General features: G+C 45.4%; 1 protein-coding gene across 1 annotated transcript in view; it reads left to right on the plus strand.

Annotated features, from left to right (window-relative positions):
- LOC124776637 (toll-like receptor 2 type-2) overlaps positions 1-21830 on the plus strand; it is a 109840-nt gene that overhangs the window by 59865 nt on the left and 28145 nt on the right. The window contains exon 3 of the mRNA XM_047251726.1: positions 11944-12454. Within this exon, the coding sequence (XP_047107682.1) occupies positions 11944-12454 (511 nt within the window). The remainder of the gene's footprint in view (positions 1-11943; positions 12455-21830) is intronic.

The following is a 21830-nucleotide window of genomic DNA, read 5'->3' on the forward strand; positions in this document are numbered from 1 at the left end:
ACGACTCAAACTTCCATTTGTCACCCTACCTGCATCTTTGTACCAGTCCCCTACATTTGTCACTTAATGCTCACAGCTTTACTCTGTATTCTCACACCAGTGAGGACGCGACTACAAGAAGTCGAGACAAATGATATTATCGTCTTGCAACCGCCTCGGATGTACGCTGGTGTCAGAAATTAAAGAACAAACGAAAATTTTCCAAAGTAGCGTTTATTTTGCTACAAAACGGTATAAACAGGTGACAGTGCAGTAGAAAGAATGTAAAGAATACAGAACGTAAACAACTGCGACATGCGTAACGAAAGACAAAAATGTTCTCCGTTTTTTCCAACTTAGCGGATTTGCAGACACATTCCGACAACTTATTAATGTGTTCGGTATAAGGTGTACCCACCTCTGGCAGTAGTGCAAGGCTGACGACGGGGCATGCTGTGAACGATGTCATCAATATCATGTTGAGGCATAACGTCCATTCTGCCCGCAGAGCTGCTCGCAAGTTTGGAGAGTGGTTGGTGGACGCTCATGTGATGCAACCCGTCTCCCAAGGCATCCCAGACATGCTCTATGAGATTCAAATCGAGGGAGCAAGCAGGCCACGTCATGCATGCAGTATCTTCCGTTTCCAAAAAAACATCAACCTCTCATGCTCTATGAGGTCGAGCATTATCATCCACCAGTACGAAGACTGGGCCAACAGCACCTCACAACAATCGCACATGAGGTCCCAAGATCTCGTCGCGATACCTGACAGCAAATCCTTGCCAATTTACTCGTATAATTTGATGAAGAGGTGTTCCAGTGGTCAACTTAATCACGGCCAACACCATTAGGGATCTCTCCGCTATCGGTCTCTTTCCACAATGTTTGGGTCTCGGAATCGTGTTCCACGTTCCCTCCAGATGCGATTCCGTCCGGAATCACTCTCCAGACCAAGTCGCGACTCATCTGTGAAGCGAATCCGTCCAGAATCACTCTTCAGACCAGATTGGGACTCATCTGTGAAATACATTAAGTGAAGTCGCAATTGCGAATAAGGACAACCTTCAGATGTAGAATGGAATGACGACAATGAAAATTTGTGCTGCACCGGGACTCGAATCCGGATTTCCCTCTTATCGCGATGTGTTCAAAATGGCTCTGAGCATTATGGGACTTAACTTCTGAGGTCATCAGTTCCCTAGAACTTAGAACTACTTAAACCTAACTAAACCAAGGACATCACACACATCCATGCCCGAGGCAGGATTCGAACCTGTGACCGTAGCGGTCGCGCGGTTCCAGACTGAAGCGCCTAGAACCGCTCGGCCACTCCGGCCGGCCGCCAGGTGTCGCCTTACTCGCGGCCAGTCCCAGACTTCCATATGTCGTCAACCATGCGTAACCAGAATAACACAGGCACTCCAATATGGTATTCATCCGTGAAAAGAACATTGGCCCACTGTTCGCCCAGGTGGCATGCTGGCAACTCCACTCTAGACGTTCCCTTCTGTGAAGACAGACATATATATAGAACAGGTCTCCGACGGTGAAGGACATTCTCCCGGAGCTTTCTCTACACTGTTTGCCTCGATACAAATCGTCCAGTGGATGTTGCGATGTCAGATGCTAGTTGCTGTGCAATGGTGACGCGATACGGTCGTGCCCTTACTGCCAAATAACGGTCCCCTCACTCTGATGTCACACGTGATCGGCTCTGCCCTGATCTTCGGGATTCATTTTGGATCAGTATAAGCTGTCGCCACATTCGAGAAACAACAGAACAATTCACATTAATTCCTTGGCCACATCAGTTTTCGGCTGTTTTCCTATGGCCCTCCACTGCAGAGTCCGATATGCATCTTCTCTGTGGCGTACTCTACCGGCTGTGGCTATCTACACAACGGTTGTGGATGTGGGTTTTCCCGACAAACCCTACGCCGTTTGATAGGTACCCTGACGTCATCGTCGGCGTGGTTGTCCATTGACAGGAATGCCATCTTCCGTGCAGAACATTATATCTGTTGACAGTTTATATGGTAATATCAAGAATTAGACACAGGACGGGGAAACAGAGGTTTGTTGCTTTATTTTTGGGCGCCAATGTAATATTTACATGTATGTCTTGATAACAGACATTAATGATGACTGGCAGACATCCGAAATTAATTCGAAATAAATTCGCTCATCTATGTTACGAATGGATAAATTACATTTAGCTGCGAGTATTAAGTCATGAATGTAGGGGACTGTGGTATAGGGATGTAGACAATGTGACATGTGGTAGTTTGGATCAGTACGGATAGCCGAAACGGTTAAAGCGACTGTCTGCGGTGAGTGGGAAACCAGGTTCGAATCCTGGTTCGGCACAAATTTTCATGTCATTAATAAGTAATACATCAACACTGATCAGCCAGAACACTGTGACCACCTACCTGATATCCGGTATGTCCACCTTTGGCCCGGATAATAAGGGCGACGCGTCGTGGCATAGAAGCGATGAGGCCTTGGTAGGTTGCTGGAGGAAGTTGGCACCACATCTGCACGCAAGTCACTTAATTCCTGCAAATTCCCGAGAGGCGGGAGCGATGAGCTCTGAAGCCACATTCAATCACATACCACATGTGTTCTATCGGGTTCAGATCTGGCTGGTTGGGGGCCAACACACGAATTGGAACTCGCCACTGTGATCCTCGACCCACTCCATCACTCTCCTAGCTTTGAGACATGGTGCATTATCTTGTTGAAAAATGCCACTGTTCAAATGGTTCAAATGACTCTAAGCAGTATGGGACTTAACGTCCGAGGTCATCAGTCCCCTAGAACTTAGAACTACTTAAGCCTAACTAAACCAAGGACATCACACACATCCATGCCCGAGGCAGGATTCGAACCTGCGACCGCAGCAGCTGCGCGGTTCCGGACTGAATCGCCTAGAACCGCTCGGCCACAGCGGCCGGCAATGCCACTTTCATCGGGAAACACGACCGTCATGAAGCGGCGTACGTCGTCTGCAACCATTGTACGATACTCATGGTACCTTGCACGAGCTCCACTGGACCCATCGAAGCTCACGTGATGTCCCCCAGAGCGTAATGGATTCGATGCCAGCATGTTTTCGTCTAGCAGTACAGGTGCAAAGAAGAGGTTCCCATGGAAGACGGCGGATTCGCACACTCCAATTGGCATGATGAAGAAGGAATCGGGATTCATCAGACCATACAACACTCTGCCACTGCACCAACGTCCAGGGCCGATGGTCAGGTGCCCATTTCAGTCGTAGTTGCTGATGTGATGTTACCATTGGCACACGCGTGGGTCGTCGGCTGCGGAGGTCCATTGTTGGGACTGTCCGGCGCACTGTGTGTTCAGACGCACTTGTACTCTACCCAGCATTAAAGTCTAATATATTACTATGAAAGCTAATACACTATTATGAAAGCTACAACCGAATATTCTTTGTGCTAAAACCGTTCCTTCTGAGCATAAGTTAAGGTTTATGAGCGTAAAATTTATGGAAAGTACTTTTATCCTTACTCACAGTATGGCTACTATATTACCTGTAAGAACTAAAACATGGTTACCTTACCTCAGCGCCAGTGTTCGAAAATTTTGAATCAATAATTTCTGAATGGCCAGCAGATGAAGCTCTCTTTGTTCAGAAACCGATGGTCGCCAGACTAAATAAACCCTCGTCTTCTAACATCCCTACTGAAGAAAGGAGTGAAGAATCGATGAAACAGGTTACAGAAGTGTTGGTTGCTTTATTGGTAGTGATGGAGCTCAGTGGAGCGAAATACCACCACCACAGTGCAGAAGTCGAGAACACAATATTATAAAAATTCCAACTGGTGCAGGAGATCGAAGTGAAACCGTCTCTCATAAAAATGCATGTGATTACCTTGTTTTACATTAGAATGACAGTTACAGCAGATCGTGCATTGCATTACGCTGATGAATAAGATCGTAGCGTTTTTGTTTTGCATGTTGGTATTCCGGTTGCTAGTTATCTATCGATTGTCACTTTTTGCTTATAGGTTACTGTTGCTATCTCAGTTTACATACTGTCATTTTTCCATTTGGAGCTAGGGAGCGGGACTGTGGACTCTAGGAAATGGACTGCCACGTGGAGAAATTGGAACATTTCCGATATATTCTTCTGTTTATAGCGACAGACGGAAATATTTGCATATATATGAGGATAATGCCATTGGGCAGAGCACGGCAAGAATTTGATTTTCTCGTTTTAAGGAGTGACATTAGTGATCCTATATGTTCAGGAAGACCTCCGGGGGTTGATGAAAACCATTTCAATGCACTAATCCATAATGTTTCACGATGTGTACTCGAGAACTGCCAAATGTGATGAACTGTGACTACTGTACCGTCGTGCGACTTCTGCATGTAATGGGGACGGTTCAAAAATCAGGTGTATGAGTACCATATGCTCTAAGCCAAAATCACAAAGTCAGAAGGTGGCAATATGTGCATTTCTGCTTGGTCGTCATCAACTGGCTCGTGAACAAACGACCATTGCAGTTCTGGCGGTGTTGTGTACTACGAATTGCTTCCCCAAGGTGTAACTATCACTGTTGACGTAAATTGGTTACAAATCGATATTTGTACAGATATCGACAGAAAATACAAAACTGTACACTTTGGAGGCTGATTGATGAATGTGTGATCCTGCAACGCAACTTCACCGCACAGTTGGCAACGATAGTGAACAGGGGATATGTCGATACCGGGGCATAAAGCCTTTGCGAATTTCATACCATGTACTCAGCTGGACAGTAACTATGCCTCGCAGACAGGCGTGTGAACAGTATAAGCAGACGTCAGCATTTGAGCGAGGCAGTGCTATCGGGCTCAATGAAGCCGGTTGGAGTAATCGGCGAATCGCTCGACATATGAGTAGGTGCGATGTCACTATTCGATGATGTTGGCAGGAACGGGTGAACCGTCGCCGAAGACAGCGTCAAGAAGGAAACGTTCGGTCGAGAGGGATGACAGAACGAGACGAACGAGCAGTCGTCAGAGAGGCACTCAGAGCCCCAGATTCATCATTATCGTTTATCCGAAGCGCAGTTGGTGCATCAGTGACCACAAGCACCGTCAACAGGCGGCTGACAGACAGGGTGCTCAGCTTACTGGGCCCTTGCTCTGTACGCCAATTCTCTCTTTAGTGGTGTTGCTCACATTCGGCCTGGAATCTCAGTGACTGGAGTAGAATTGTCTTCAGTGATGAGTTCCGTTTTGAAATGAGCCCCGACGACCAGCGAAGACATGCCTGGCGTCGCTCCAGACAGCAGTGGGATAAAAACGTGATTGACGACCGCCATTCGCTCCTGCAACCAGAAGTGATGGTCTGACGTACCATTTCATTTCACAGCAAGACCCCTTTGGTTGCCATCCGCGGCGCCCTTACAGCACAGCGGTACGTCGACGATATTCCACGCCCAGTTTTGTTGCCCTTCATGGCAAGCCAACCTGGCCTTAAATTTCAGGAAGATAACGCTCGCACTCACACGGTGAGAGTTTCTACACCTTATATTCGTGTTTCCCAAATCCTAGATTGGCCAGAAACGACGCCAGTTCTCTCCCCAACGGAGAATGTTTAAAGCATTATGGACAGGGCCTTGCAATCACCTCGGTATTTCTACGATCTAACACGCATATTGGACAGCATTTGGCACGGTATCACTCAGGAGGCCATCCAACAAGTCTATCAGTCAGTGCCAAGCCGGATAACTGGTTGCATAAGGCACAGAGGTGGTCCAACGAATTATTGAGTTGGTCAATCTGTGAAGTTCTTTCTCTTGAATAAATGATCCAATTTTTCTGAAACTGTAATCATTTGTTTGTCTGTAGATGTACATCACATCTACCGATTTCCATCCCATTCGGATAATTGCTTCGTGATGCGTCGTTTTTTTTTTTCGTCTTAGAGTGTAATACCATGTTTCCATTGAGGAAATACATGCCGTCATTGGACCCTTGATTACTGCTGATATTGAGAGAAACTGGCATGTGCTTCAGCAATCCTACCTGCTTAGCTACACCTTTAGTTAACAGACTAGCGAAGACACTTGATATTAAATGACCAACGAATCAGAAAGGCCAGAAGCAAGAGTGACAATATGGCAGCATTCCACTACATTTGGGAACTTCAGATAGGAAACTGTCGACGAAGCATACATCCCGATGAAACTTTAACAGCTACATGAACAATTCCTCTGCTTCGGAGTCCTGTCCCAGAAAAGTAAGGAAATGCGGACTCAAAATATTTGGCTTTGCAATTCATTCACTTTATGTTCCAGTTTATACTGGAAAACTCCCTGATCAGACAAAAAGGTGTCGATTCTGCCACAGTAAAAACACTAACAGCGACAGTGAGAGGAATCGCAACAACTACCACAATGGGTAATTTTTTTTACATAGGTTTCGTTATTTGAAGTACTGCAGGAACATATTACAACAATAGGAACTCTAAGACAAACAAAACTGAAACTTCAGCAGAAATGAAGGCTTCCAACTCCAGAGAAGTTTTATCCCTATCATTTCGTTTCAAAGATAATTTGACAATTGTAAAGTTATGTGCCAAAAAAGAATAAAAGTGTCACAGTGCAAAGCTCACCGCATCACACTGCTGTTGCAGCTAAAGGACGTACAATGTTTTTCTACAAAAAAACTAAATCAGGGGTTTGTGAGGATCCTATATCCTCCCACGTCGATGTATGTGTTACATTCATGACATTGTTTGCAAGCTTACTGCTTAGGACACCACAGATTGAGAATTATAAAGGCTGAACTAAAATAAAACTGACAAATTGCAGGGACTGATTCCTGACTGGGATTGGAGGAAAAAGGTCCTCTGAACGTGTGTCTGAAAAATGGATGGTGTGCATGTAACGACAACAAAATCGTCCAGGACCACAGTACAGGGCTGCTTCACGTCCACGTCACAACAGATGTTCAGCGCCTACTAGATGCGCCGATATGAGTCCACTGCCTGCAGTCCCTCGACCGAAGTCCGCTCGTTCTCCCAATGTCAGTTTCAAGCTAAACTTTCAAAATTCTCTTCATGCCCTTCAGTTTCTGCCATTGGCTGATTCGGGCTAACTATTAGCTGCACATTCTTCTTTTAAGAAGAGTAATCGGGAGTTGACAGCAGAAGTCGGTCGTTGTCGGTGCTCAGCCCCGCTAGCTAAGATATTAGTTCTAATCACTCACCCAAGGTTCTTACGGTCATAAGGTTTTAATGTAAAGTTATTAATGCTGTATTGTGCGATACAGGAAGCTTCTAAAACTGACTTTTGTTAGACTGGATTGGAACGAGTAATAACTTCTGTAATAAGTCTTAGAGTCTGTGATTCACCATTAACTGTTATCGGTTGAACCCGTCACTGTCAGATTCCTAAAATTACCAGCCAAAACGCAGATAATTGAATATTTGGAGGTGAAGAGGAGTGATGGAGCACTTTTTTGTCCACACCTCCTTCAGTCGTCATATCATACTGTGTGTCTCAAACCTTTTGGGTCAAATTGAAACAGGTGATAGTTGGTTCACAACCAATTCTATTGTGTTATGGACATAGAAAGCATACACCACATAACAACAATATAGCTCATAGAAACTGTTCAAAGTGAGGAATGCCAGTCTCAATGCATGAAGTTCTGCCGCACTCTCTCAAATATCCCTGGTACCAGGAGACAGGCAGCTTGGACCCTAGCAAGTAGGACTTCATACGTTTCTAAGGGGTGTCATACACCAACGTCTTGATGTAGCCCCGGAGGAAAAACTCCAGAAGTGTGAGACCCGGCAGTGGCCCTGGCCAAGGGACACAATCTGTCCTTCCAATCCAACGATGAGGGTAAGTGTTGTTCAGGTGCTCACTGACCTAACATCGGAGTGGGCTGGTACACTGTCGTGTTGACATCACAATCCTTTCGCGGACAACAAGGCGTACAGTCTCCAAGAACTTTGGCAGCACATCTCGTAGGAACACCGAGTAACGTGGAACAGTCAAACAGGCAGGCAGCAAGTAAGAGCCTAATACGTGATCTTGAAGGACGCCAGCCCATACATTGACAGAGAATCGTTGCTGATGGTCAACGATGTGAGTGGCGTGGGGATTGTCCTCACTCGAGACAGGGCTGACGTCCATTGAGACTGGTAGCCATCGCTTTGATCAGTTACTATTGACTACGTTGTTGTTAGGTGGTGTGAACTTTCTGTGTCCGTAACACAATGCAAACGGATTTCCGACCATTGGTTCCCTATCTCAATGTAATCGGTTGTGGATCCACTATCGTCTACCTCAATTTGACCCAAAAGGTTTGAGACCAGTGACATGGATGTCGCATCGTGCAATGATCACCGAAGTCAAAGCACGTTCGCCAGCGTCAACATATGGTTAGTGAATGTGAAATATTCAGTGGTGTCTAGATTTCTCAGGAAATTTTGGACAGTGAACGGTTCTTTCGATTATAAGCTGGAAGGTGATAGTAAAAATAAAATCGACAATGGCCTGCCAGAGTGAGAACTGTGATTTAATTCTTGAGGACTGTTGATCAGGATAGTACTAACGGTGACGTTACTGATACTTCCCGGCAAATTAGAAATGTATGCTGGACCGAAACTCGAAGGAGAGACCTTCGCCGTTCGCGGGAAAATGCTCTGCCGTCTGAGCTACCAAAGCACGACTCACGACCAGCCTCACTGCTTTTTTTCTAACAGTACCTCATCTCCTACCTACCAAACTTCATAGAAGTTCTCCTATCATGACTAGCACTCCTGGAAGAAAGGATACAGCGGACACGTGGCTTGATGTGCCAGGAAGCTTCATATCAGCGCACACTCTGCTGCAGAGTGAAAAATTCATTCTGGGAACATCCCCCATTCTGTGGTTAACCGTGTCTACGTAATATCCTTTGTTCCATGAGTGCTAGTCTTCCAAGTTTCGCAAGAGAACTTTTGTGAAGTCTGGAAGGTAGGAGATGAGGTACAGGCAGAAGTAAGGCTGTGGGCACGGGTTGGGAATCGCACTTGGATAGCTCAGCCTGTAGAGCAGTTGCCGACGAAAGGTAAACGTCCCAAGCTCGAGTCTAGGTCTGGCACACAGGTTTAATTTACCAGGAAGGTTCATATCATCGCAAACCAGCTGCAGGGTGAAAAGTTCATTCTGGATGGATGTTATTAATGAATGGGAGCTAGTTAGCAGTGATCAAGCTATAGATGCAATTGAAAGTGGAAGTTCAGATTTGAACACAGGCTGCCTGATTGGAACTATAATTGTTCTTTGGAGGGGAACTTAAAAGTGTGATTAGATTTCACCTGAAATTTGGCTTGTCAGATTTGGTCAGCCGCGCGGGATTAGCCGAGCGGTCTCAGGCGCTGCAGTCATGGACTGTGCGGCTGATCCCGGCGGAGGTTCGAGTCCTCCCCCGGGCATGGGTGTGTGTGTTTGTCCTTAGGATAATTTAGGTTAAGTAGTGTGTACGCTTAGGGACTGATGACCTTAGCAGTTAAGTCGCATAAGATTTCACACACACACAAAAAAAAAGATTTGGTATAGAGACCAAACACACGTCCCTGCAAAACAGCTCAGTTTACGTTAATCTCAAGATCATAAAGTCCTAGCAGACCACGTAGCCGTGTTCTAATTAAATTCAAGTAGCTGGAGTTGGATTTCACCAATGAAACTAGGTGACACAAAAACTGCTGTTGTTCATGTAGTAGCTGTAGTTTATCAGTGACACCAATTATCTCTGCCACTTCAGCAGCAGTCAGTTTCCCGGCCAAACTGAAAATCTCGCTCAAAATTTGCGAAAAAGTGTCCTAACTGTTCCTGTATCCGTCTACACAACCTTACTGCTCGAGTACAACGCCACTTGCGTAAATATATCCTGGCGAGATGAACGCAGTGAATGCTCAAATGTCTAACAGTTCACCATACGGAAATCTTCGAGTCTGCGGTATACTCTCGAAAGAAAGCAAAGTTCAGAACTAACATAGTTCTTACAATCAGATACGTCTGGATTCTCCTGAGCCACCGACGTAAGTCTCCTGATCCTTCCAGTATCAGTTCCGCGCAAAACTTTCAATATCCCCTCCATCCTCTTCAGTATGTCTGCCACTGGCTGACTGCCTCTGTGTCTTATCCAACACGTTATTTTGTCATAGTGCCAAGCAATAAAAAATGCTTCACATGGCTCTGAGCACTATGGGTCTTAACATCTGAGGTCATCAGTCCCATAGAACTTTACTTAAACCTAACTAACCTAAGGACATCACACACATCCATGACCGAGGCAGGATTCGAACCTGGGACTGTAGCGGTCGCGCGATTCCGCCAAGCAATAAGATAAAAAATTGTACAACTGTGTACCAATTGGCCAACCTTAACAACTGCAACTAAACAAATGTTAGAATAAAACACACTGAAATACTAGTTTTAGTAATACCAGACACTACATACACTGCCAGAAAAAAAGTTAGTACACCCGCTAAGACGACGTTGATTTTCATCTGATGGCAGCATATGCCACCTGGAGTATCATAGATGCACTGATAATGGTTTCATAGTCGTCCCTCTGAGAGCGTAGTGGCTTAGCAACCAGAGGACCAGCTGCGTCTACCCTTTGATAGTGCCGGCCGCGGTGGTCTAGCGGTTCTAGGCGCGCAGTCCGGAAGCGCGCGACTGCTACGGTCGCAGGTTCGAATCCTGCCTCGGGCATGGATGTGTGTGATGTCCTTAGGTTAGTTAGGTTTAAGTAGTTCTAAGTTCTAGGGGACTGATGACCACAGATGTTAAGTCCCATAGTGCTCAGAGCCATTTGAACCATTTGAACTTTGATAGTGAATGCTCACAGATAGAAGGCTGAGTGTGGTGCAAATGTGTGAAACAAGCGGGCAACCATGCCACGGAGACTCACTTTTGATTCCTACAGGCAACTGAACCATTTTGAAAGAGTTTAAACTGTGGCCTTCCGGGTGACGGGACGGTTCTTCCAGAGAAAGGCCACACAAGTTGGACGTGTTGCGTCAGTTCCGCAACGATGCTGGTGTCAGTGATCATGTGAAACTCTCACGCCCATGTACGAGGTTCTGGATATCCACGTGAGCCACCCAGGATCATCGTATAGTAAGACAGCAGTGGCAGATCGTACAGCTACCATAACACAGATAAGAGGGCTTATGAGCCCAGACGTGTCAGCACGAATTGTTGTGAACCATTTTATTAGTAGCGGGACTACGGGTACGCAAACCTCTAGCCCATCTTCCATAAGCATCGACGTGCAGGGCTCGACTAGTGCTGTCAGAGGATCACTTGGAAGATAGAATGCCACGACGTGGTCTTCAGCAACGAAAGAAGAATCTGCCTCCAAGCATGTGATTGGCGTTTGTCCGTACGCCGTACGTCGTAAGCCTGGTGAGTCCATTCGTCCAAGACACTACAAACACGTGTGGACGTGCGTTATCGTGGACCCGACTCACTCCCTCCGTGAAGAGGTCAGGCCGTTTGCTCTTGATGAACTTGGGTGGGTTACGCAGTGTCTCACGGTTCCCGTCACATGGTTTTTCCGTGCTCGAGGAACTGGATGAGTATCAGAGCTCGGATGTAGAAAAAGACGGCGAGCATCACCGTGCCTGCTGAGTGTCTCGTTCCAGTTCTCTTTGCCTAGGCATCATGCGACGACACTAGGTCCGTCGCTGCGGTGCACCAGTGCTGCAACGGCGTTCGCACCAGCCGCGCTTCGCAGCCCAAACTCAAACTGCGGATGCGCGAGCAGGCAGCCCTATTCGTCGTGGGGGTTCCTGTCACTGCCGCAAGCCGCTGTCACACCGTGGACAACCGCATCTTTACGCATTTGCTTTATAAACGTTGTGCTTTCTCTGCCTCTGCAGCGTGCAGTTTACGCCACTCTTAAACTGACGCGGTGTACGGTGGTGCGTTACAGATGCTGACGTTCGGATGCCCGTTCTGGAAACGCTGTCGCTGCGCTACGCTGGGCTGGAGGCGGTGCCCCCGGCCGTGGCGGGTATGAAGCTCCTGGAGACGCTGGAGCTGTCCGGTTCGCGGCTGGGCCGGCTGGCGGGGCAGCTGCCACCGATGCCGAAACTCATCGACCTGGCTCTGGACGACGCGGGCCTCTGCTGCCTAGAAGAGGACCACGAGGCTTTCTCAGGCCTTCCGCAGCTCGAGTTCCTCACTGTCGAGAATAACGCGCTCACCACTCTGGGTTCGGCGCTGAGCCAACTTCACAATCTCGAATTCCTCGTCGCTTCAAATAATTCGCTCACTGACTACCCGCAGCTGGACATTCGCAAGCCTGCAATCCTCGTATTCGAGCACAATCGATTGCAAACCTTACCGGACTGTGCCCGTCTCAGTCGTAACGACAGTATATTGGATCTGGACATCAGTAACAATCAGATCAGCTCTTGGGATGGTCGTGACGACATGCTTAGGTAATCAGATGCAAAACAGTTAAGATTATTAAAAATGTATCATATTACATTTTGGGCACAAAAAAGTGTTTTTACTATGCTCATATCTGATGCATAATAACAGGAATCAAATATGTACTGCAGTCTTCTTACGAAAACCTTTTCTTTGCTTGCCAAGACCGCTATATTAACGCATTAGTGGATTACTAGTTTCGGCATTCTACAGGGCGAGTCAGAAAGGGCTTTACGATTTGAAATGATATAGAAATTTATGGAGATAACTTAGAGAATCGGTAGATGTGTCATTTCGTAGCAAACAACCTCAAGTTTCATATAAAAGTGTCATTTTGAATCGATGTGACTACCATTTGTGATGCGGCAAACATCCCACCGATAGTCAATTTCTTCCAACATTCCTTGCAACAAATAGGGCGTAATTTATGCAATCGCAGCGTAGATCCGATTTTTCAGGTCGGCCAAATTGTTTGGCAGGGGGGAAACATTCATAAGATCTTTAATGAAAGCCCAGAGAAGGAAATCCAGTGATGTCAAGTCAGGGAAGCAAGGTGACCATGCGACTGGCCCAAAGACATGGGAAGCGTTTATTGAGGAAACCTCGAACTTCCCGTGAGGAAACGAGGTGGTGCACCGTGTTGCTGGTAGTAAACCACCCATTTCAGTCATCTTCATCGATCTGTGGAATTACAAAGTTTTAAAGCATATCCAGATACACAATACTAGTGACAGTTTTCTCCATGAAGAAGAAAGGGCCGTACACGTTCACTTTGCAACGTGCACAAAACACCTTGACTCTGGGGTTGTCACGAACGTGTTCCAGGGTTGCGCGTAGATTTTCGCTCCCCCATGTTTTGCAGATGTGGGTGATACGAAATGTTTGACTCATCGCTGAAGATTGTTGCGTTCAGGAACGTCTCGTCGTTCTCTGTCTGATGCAACGTTTCCGCACAGAATTCTCCATGAGCAATCTTATGTGCATCTTATGTGCTGTGCCATTGTGAATCTGCATGGTTTTAAGTATAAACGTCTACGCAGTACGTGCCAAGCAGTCTTTTGTGGAGCCGGCCGGTGTGGCCCAACGGTTCTAAGCGCAGTCCGGAAGCGCGCGACTGCTACAGTCGCAGGTTCGAATCCTGTCTCGGGCATGGATGTGTGTGATGTCCTTAGGTTAGTTAGGTTTAAGTAGTTCTAAGTTCTAGGGGACTGATGACCTCAGATGTTAAGTCCCATAGTGCTCAGAGCCATTTGAATCATTTCTTTTGAGGAATGCCAGTCTCGCGAGACCCACGTCGCGCTGATTTTTGTGGACTGCGTGCTAAACTCTCCCTAACCTGTTCGACATCATCACCAACATGAGGGCAGGTGATTTATCATGTCGTGGTGAACAACACGTCTCAACTAAGTTGTGCCAAGTTTCTATTGTAGGCCTACATGGAGGTTCTTCAGCGTGTTCGGTCCGAAATTTACGTCGAACAGTTGTTGGAGAGTTCATTTCACGACACCAAAACACACAGCTCTGCACCAGTGAAAGTAGTATTTTTAACTGTGCGCTACACTGGCGCTCATGGTGGCGCAGTGAGGTACTGATGTACTAAGTGAATCAAACTTCAGGTTGTTTGATACAAACTTACACATTACCGATTCGGTAAGTTATCTCAATAAATTTCTGTATCATTCCACGTTTGTAAATTGCTTCTTGACTCACCCTGTAAATTGCCATCTTCTGGTTCATAAAAATGGTCAGTGGTAGTACCATCATACGTACAATGATTTACACCACTCTGTCACAATAAGAAAGTAGAATGTGCACAAGAAATTCGACTCAGTACAGTATGATTAAGTGTCTGGCGTATTATTGTGATGCTTCGACTTCCTTGTGCACATTGTTCGTTGCTATTGTGACAGAGTGGAGTAAATCATTGTGTGATGTAACTATCACTGCCCGGTTTTATGTATATGAAGATGGCAATTTATATCGCCGAAACTGATAACCGAGTAATGTGCTAAATCTTTGGCAAATAAACAATAGGTGTTCATAAGAAAAATACAGTACAAATTTATAGCTCGCCTCCTGCAAAGAAAGAAATCAAATAAAATTTTTATCTGAAGAAGATTTTGTTCATATTGCTTTTTAAACTAACTATGTTTCATGTACGTTACTTAAACGGATAACTGAAATACAGTCTTGCAAACTATCACCAACAGAAATTCATCGAAAAAGCTAGAGAAGGTTGTGAATTGGATGATGTTACCAAACGACGATCGTCAGTGAAAGGTGTGTGAAAAAACAGATATCGTAGGCCCTTCCGATGAAAGAGTCCGCTTCATGTAATATGACTAATTAGCTTTGTCAAAGCTTTACGCAAACTAGTTGTCGCATTTGGTGAAGCTCACTAGAAAGTAGACGCGTATAAGAGTTTCTCAGCAATGATCAGACTGTTTAAATAGACTTCACTTGAAACTTCCGGGCCGATGGGCCGTGGTCGACATGTAAAACTTTCTCCTAACGTTTCATCTCCGACTGCGGGAAGCATCTTCAGAGGTAAAGTGGCGAATTGCAACCAGAACTTGAGGGAGCGCCGAATGTATGGACAGTTTAGAGGGCACCACAGTCCACAATATGACGTCGGCTACGAGATTATCTCTAGTAATGCCAACATTCTCGATTGAAAGCAATCGATCATCACTCTTACGGTGCTACGTTGACACCCAAATTTTATCTAATTTAACACTTTCCCCTTTTCTGTTGAAATTATTACGGATTTTATAAATCTCAATAGCATCTCCATAAATGTGCGCTTTATAATGCGATGTTTTCGATATGACGATCGTCTCATTGAACTTTATTTCATGATCACCCTCTTGCTAAGCACGTACCGCTACGGCTGATTTATCGGTATGTCCCAGGCGGCAGCTCCCCTTGTATTTAACCAAACAGGTGTTAACACTTCTTTTCGTTGTATGTATCAGTCTAAACCAGCCTAGAACTACAAGGAATACTATATACACCCGGTGTAGCCAATGGATTTAGTATATCTTTTGGCGCTCTTAAACTTTCTTTTATCTTCCTGATGGGTCTGAGGATAGTTTCCACGCCATTTTGCTCAAAACTTTCCCAGTGCGATCTGTAATCTTACTAATGAACGGAAGGGAAACTTTCCCTCGGGCGGCCGTTACTTGTCTTTGATACAGATTCTCTCCCTTGGGCGAAATGCTCGATTTATCTCCTTGTTAGAATAACCATTCTTTTCGAATGTCGGCCGTACATGTTTGACCTTATAAGTCGGTTCACAAATTCTGTATGCTCTGTCTACCAAGGTTTTAATCGCACCTTTTTTTGTCTGGGGTTCTGGTTGGAATTAGATAAAATTTGGGTGTCAACGTTGCACCGTAAAAATGACGATCGATTACTTTCAATCACGAATGTTGACATTATCAGAGATAATCTCGTAGCCGATGTCATGTGATGAACTGTAGTGCCCTCTACACCGCCTATATATTTTGCCCTCCCTCGAGTTCTGGTTGCAGTTCGACGCTTCCCTGGTGATTTCTCGCGCAGTTGGGAGATGAAACGTTAGGAGAAAGTTTTTTGCGTCGACCACGGCCTATCAGCCGGGAAGTTTCAAATGAAGTCAGTACTGGCCGTGCAAGCCTACGCTGTACGTTTAAATAGAATCGGACGAAATTTGTGTGCTGATTTATTATTGTAGCTTCTACATCTATCTTTGCATCTACACTTAGCAAGATTTACGCTGTAAGGCGGAGGGTACTTCGGGTACCACTTTTTCCCCCTTTGCTTTCCCATGCACGACGGCGCTTGGGAAGAATGACTGACGGTAAATTTCCGCATGAAGTTTAGTTTCTCTTCATTTTCTGGCCATTTCACGAGACGTATGTGGGAGAAAGTAATATATTACCCAATCTTTCCGGTAAAGCACTTTTTCGGAAGTTTAACAGTAAACCTCTTCGTGATGCATAACGACTCTCCTGTAGCGCCTGCCACTGTAGTTTGTTGAGCATCTCCGTAACGCTTTCACGCCGAGTACACGATCCCGAGACGAAACGCGCCGTTTGTCATTGAATCTTCTCTACAGCCGCACGCTAGAAAATAAGCAGCAAGCAAGACACTGGGTGGAAGCCATTTTCTCTACAGAAATAAAATGGTGAAGCCAGTGTCTTTGATGGAAAGGTGTGTTCTGAAATGAAAATTGTGTTCTCCTTACTGATAACCCTTCACTGGATGAAAAAAAATACCTGTCGGATATTACATAAGTCTGATGGAACATGTGGACGAAAGAACTACGAGAGGAGTCCAGGAATGCAAATGAAAAATAAATCATTTTTTTATTATAGCATTGCGTTTCCAGTCAAATAGGTTTAAGCATTGGGAAAACTGTGATATTATGTCACATTTAGAAACTGTTGTTTTAGCCTCTCATGAAAAACAAAAATATCTTTCCCACCCCACAAATAATCAGAACAACCATTCAGGTGGATGGAACAGTCATTAAAGTATGGGCTGTATGGATCCCCACTCTCGGTTACTTCCTATTGTAGATGCAGCCCGCTCTCCAGGAGCACATAAATCTGTGTCTATTTGTTCTTACATCCCTCACCACACATGTAATTGAGGGTGAGTCTAGGAGCGCTCACTGCTCTGGGGAAGTAGGGTTAACTCGTAAAAAAGCGCGAATGTGTCAAGATGTTTTGATTTAAATGTGTTTGAAACTGCCAGATTAGTTTAAAAGCTAGTTCCGTTATTTTAAATCTCTAACTCTGCCCACAACAAATTCGCTTTTTTGTGCTACGATAGGAGCAGTTTTGAGTCTGGTTCCCAACTTTTACTCTACCACAGTTTTGGTGTTAGACAGCCATAGCTTGGCAACCGATGTAGACCTTGTTGACTCGGGCAACGGCTATTCCGGTATATATTTTTATTGTCTTTTGAACCAGGTTGCTCATATCGTGTCAACGGATAAAGCTTTCACATAATTAGAGGAGGGCCATGAATTACATCTACTTTTCTACCTTCCTACAAAATCTGAATCGATTCGCAAAAGTTTGAAACACATAAGTGTCGCGCGTAAAACATGCCACCTACATTTCTGAAAGTGAATTTTGAGTTCTATTGTTACAATGTATTTTATATTTATATGGTGCACTTTAAACCGTTTCCGCGCATTCAGTTCACTTAAGAATGAATTTTACGTTCTAAATTTTGCTTGTCTTTAAACCATCTTATTTAGACAACGGATAAGGTCTATTGTATAAAAAAATTCGCTTTGACTTTGTCCGTTTATCTACTCTCATTCAGAGATTGAACAGATTTGTACAAGTTTAAAGTTAGAAGTTGCGCGCTTCAAGAATGTCACACAAAAACAAGTCTTTCGCACGAAAAACCCAAACAAGGCAAGATTTTTTCAAACGGGTAAGACTTAGTCCAAGGTCCCATACTCCGGTGTACCCAATTTTAATCATCAATCTATCTCCAGTCTGGAATTATTTAAGGGTGACTGTTTTTGCATGTAAAGTGCGAACGGTGCATACACAAATGGCGGCGGCATTGGCTGAGCATTATTTTCAGACTAATTAAAATCTTCCGCGAAGGCAATTAATCGATTCGCACAATTTGCCTGTGCTCCAGCTCCTGTTGGAACTACGCCCGGCCTTTTCAGACATATTTTTGTTACGGATAACCTTTGTTTATCGCAGATGAAGCACATACTCTACGTAAAGTTTGATGTATATTTCTGTCCAAAATAAACAATCATACAGTATTATGATGCCTTCATAGGTTTACTCATTTATCCAGCTGCATCTCACGCTCCAACCCCCCCCCCCCCAACCCCCACCCCCACCCCCTCTTCCTCCCCGCCATTCCCGCCTCATACACGCATAGCAAGTACTTAACGCTTGCTCATTCAGGTTACTGTGTCGGCTGCTAAGCCAGACTAGGATCGAATTTGTACAAGAGATTAAGGTCTGTACACCGAGAAACCAATGTGTGGTTTTCCGATGGTTTCTACCGTTATTTAGGCAAATACCGTCTGAATGTCAAACGCCGCCTAATGAAACTTGATACACAAACACTTAAATTACAGATCAAATTTTGTATGATCTGCAGACAGATAGCACACGTGATCTCCTTCCCTCATCTTACCTGACGACTTAGATGACAGGAAGGACATCCAGCCATAAATTTAAATAAATAACCATGGCCAAATCATGAAACAGGAAGTTAGTCCCGCAAAGAAGTAGATAAATACATGCAACAACTACTCCCACAAACTCTATGACTAAAATTATTCCACAGATCAACTAGAACTTCATCTGACTGCTAAACATAGCGAGGTTTGGCTGGGTACACGCAATTAAGGAAAACTATCAAAACCTATTTAATATTTCATTGCAATCTAAGCACCTGCATTTTCACTCTTAAAACAGACACAGTAGCAGCTGGACTACAAAAGCGCGCAGACAGATTAGTGTGGCCGGCCGCGGTGGCCGTGCGGTTCTAGGCGCTCCAGTCCGGAGCCGCACTGCTGCTACGGTCGCAGGTTCGAATCCTGCCTCGGGCATGGGTGTGTGTGATGTCCTTAGGTTAGTTAGGTTTAACTAGTTCTAAGTTCTAGGGGACTGATGACCACGGCAGTTGAGTCCCATAGTGCTCAGAGCCAGCCACAGATTAGTGTACGAATTCGCTGTGGCAAGAGTTCGCAGTTGTGTCAGAGATAAGGTCCTACACCTTCATTATCCGTACAGTCCTCACCTCATCGTTCGTTATACTGTATGCAGTAACAAAATCACATCCAAATCCTGAGAAAATCAATTTTCTTTTTGGGAATCAGTTTTCTGAGAAGCTATGAGCAATTTTCGTTTTAAAGAAGAAGATGACCCTGTTTTGTTTATCTCTCCTCCTTTCGATTTCCCTTCTCCTCCTTAGCTATCTTTTTCTGTTCAAGATCACTGTCCAACGGTGATGAGGAGAAGATTTCCGATTTTTGGCCCCCCACTTGTTTCTGTCAAGTGAATGGCTCAGCGCATATTTGAAATGGTTGTGGTCGCTTGCGACAGACTTTTAGCCATCTCCCAGAGGTTGTTACGTTTCCTTCGCTTGACCACAATCTTCAGTCGCGTCATTATCCTTGGTGATCTGAATTACAGCTTCTTCTCTTGCTGTTGCATGAGCCGGAACAAATTCCTACGCCGAATAAACGTTAGGAGTGTATCGGCATGTATCTACACACACCATAAGCAGTTTTGCATCATCCCGCTTCCCAAAGCTCCTAAAGATAGAGGTTGATTGTGGATACTGTATCACAGACACAGTCCCTTTGACTGTTTGGAGATGTCACTAAACTCGCCCAAAGATGTAAACAACCATGCATGAGCAGCACCTATTAGACGGAGGGCGTCCGACAGCCGATCAGTTCCAGTCATTCCACCAGGTAGGAGGTACACGGCTCGTGTTGTCTGTAGTTCAACCATGCCTAGACGGTCAATACCGCGTTTAGATCGCGTACACATTGTTACTTTGTGCCGGGAAGGGCTCTCAACAAGGGAAGTGTCCAGGCGTCTCGGAGTGACTGTTCGGACATGGTGGAGATACAGAGACAGGAAATGTCGATGACACGCTTCGCTGTGGCCGCCCAAGGGCTACTACTGCAGTGGATGAGCGCTACCTACGGATTATGGCTTGGAGGAACCCTAAGAGCAACGCCACCATATTGAATAATACTTTTCTTGCAGCCACAGGACGTCGTGTTAAGACTCAAACTTTACGCAATCGGCTGCATGATGCGTAACTTCACTCCCGACGTCCATGGCGAGGTCCATCGATGCAACCACGACACAATACAGCACGGTACAGATGGGCCCAACAACATGCCGAATGGACCGCTCAGGACTGGCATCACGTTCTCTTCACCGATGTGTGTCGCATATGCCTTCAACCAGACAATCGTCGGAGACGTGTCTGGAGGCAACCCGGTCAGGCTGAACGCATTAGACACACTGTCCAGCGAGTGCAGCAAGGTGGAGGTTTCCTGCTGTTTTGGGGTGGCATTATGTGGGGCTGTACGATACGTGAACGCCATCCTCCGAGCGATAGTTCAACCATATCGGCAACATATTGGCGAGGCATTCGGCTTCATGGACGACAATTCGGCCCCCATCGTGCACATCTTGTGAATGACTTCCTTCAGGATAAAGACATCTGTCGACTAGAGTGGCCAGCATGTTCTCCGGATATGAACCCTATCGAACATGCCTGGGAAAGATTGAAAAGGGCTGTTTATGGACGACGTGATCCATCAACCACTCTGGGGGATCTCCGAATCGCCGTTGAAGAGTGGGACAATCTGGACCAACAGTGCGTTGATGAACTTGCGGATAGTATGCCATGACGAATGGAGGCATCCATCAAGAAGACGCGCTACTGGGTATTAGAGGTACCGGCGTTTACAGCAATCTGGACCACCAACTCAGAAGGTCTCGCTTATGGTGGTACAACATGCAATGTGTGGTTTTCATGAGCAATAAAAAGTGCGGAAATGATGTTTATGTTGATCTCTATTCAAATTTTCTGTACAGGTTCCGGAACTCTCAGAACCGAGGTGATACAAAACTTTTTTTGATGTGTGTATTGCTAGAAAGACACATCTCGGCTTGTTCCTGACGTGAATACGGAACCATTTTGCTGCTTACAGTACGCTGAGTCAATCACCTCAGCCCGCAACATACAAGGAACACACAGCAGGTGGTCAGAGGAACTGTCATTCGTCATCGCCATGTACTGTGGCAACGATGTATTTCCGGACAGATGTTCATAGAACTTTTTTCTCGATTTCCAGTCGGGAATCTGTCCCTGTAGTTTGTGGGTTTTATTAATGTTCACCCTGTGTATATACAAATCTGTGAAGTGGCACACTACAAATTGTTGGAACTAATGTCAAATGTGTGATACATTACTGGCCATTAAAACTGCTACACCAAGAAGAAATGCAGATGATAAATGGGCATTCATTGGACAAATATATTATACTAGAACTGACATGTGATTACATTTTCACGCAATTTGGGTTCATAGATCCTGAGAAATCAGTACCCAGAACAACCACCTCTGGCCGTAATAATGGCCTTGATACGCCTGGGCATTGAGTTAAACAGAGCCTGGATGGTGTGTACAGGTACAGCTGCCCATGCAGCTTCAACACGATACCACAGTTCATCAAGAGTAGTGACGAGCCAGTTGCTCGGCCACCATTGACCAGACGTTTTCAGTTGGTGAGAGATCTGGAGAATGTGCTGACCAGGACAGCAGTCGAACATTTTGTGTATCCAGAAAGGCTCGTACAGGACCTGCAACATGCGGTCGTGC

This window comes from Schistocerca piceifrons, chromosome 2 (assembly GCF_021461385.2).
Source record: "Schistocerca piceifrons isolate TAMUIC-IGC-003096 chromosome 2, iqSchPice1.1, whole genome shotgun sequence".
Taxonomy (NCBI): domain Eukaryota; kingdom Metazoa; phylum Arthropoda; class Insecta; order Orthoptera; family Acrididae; genus Schistocerca; species Schistocerca piceifrons.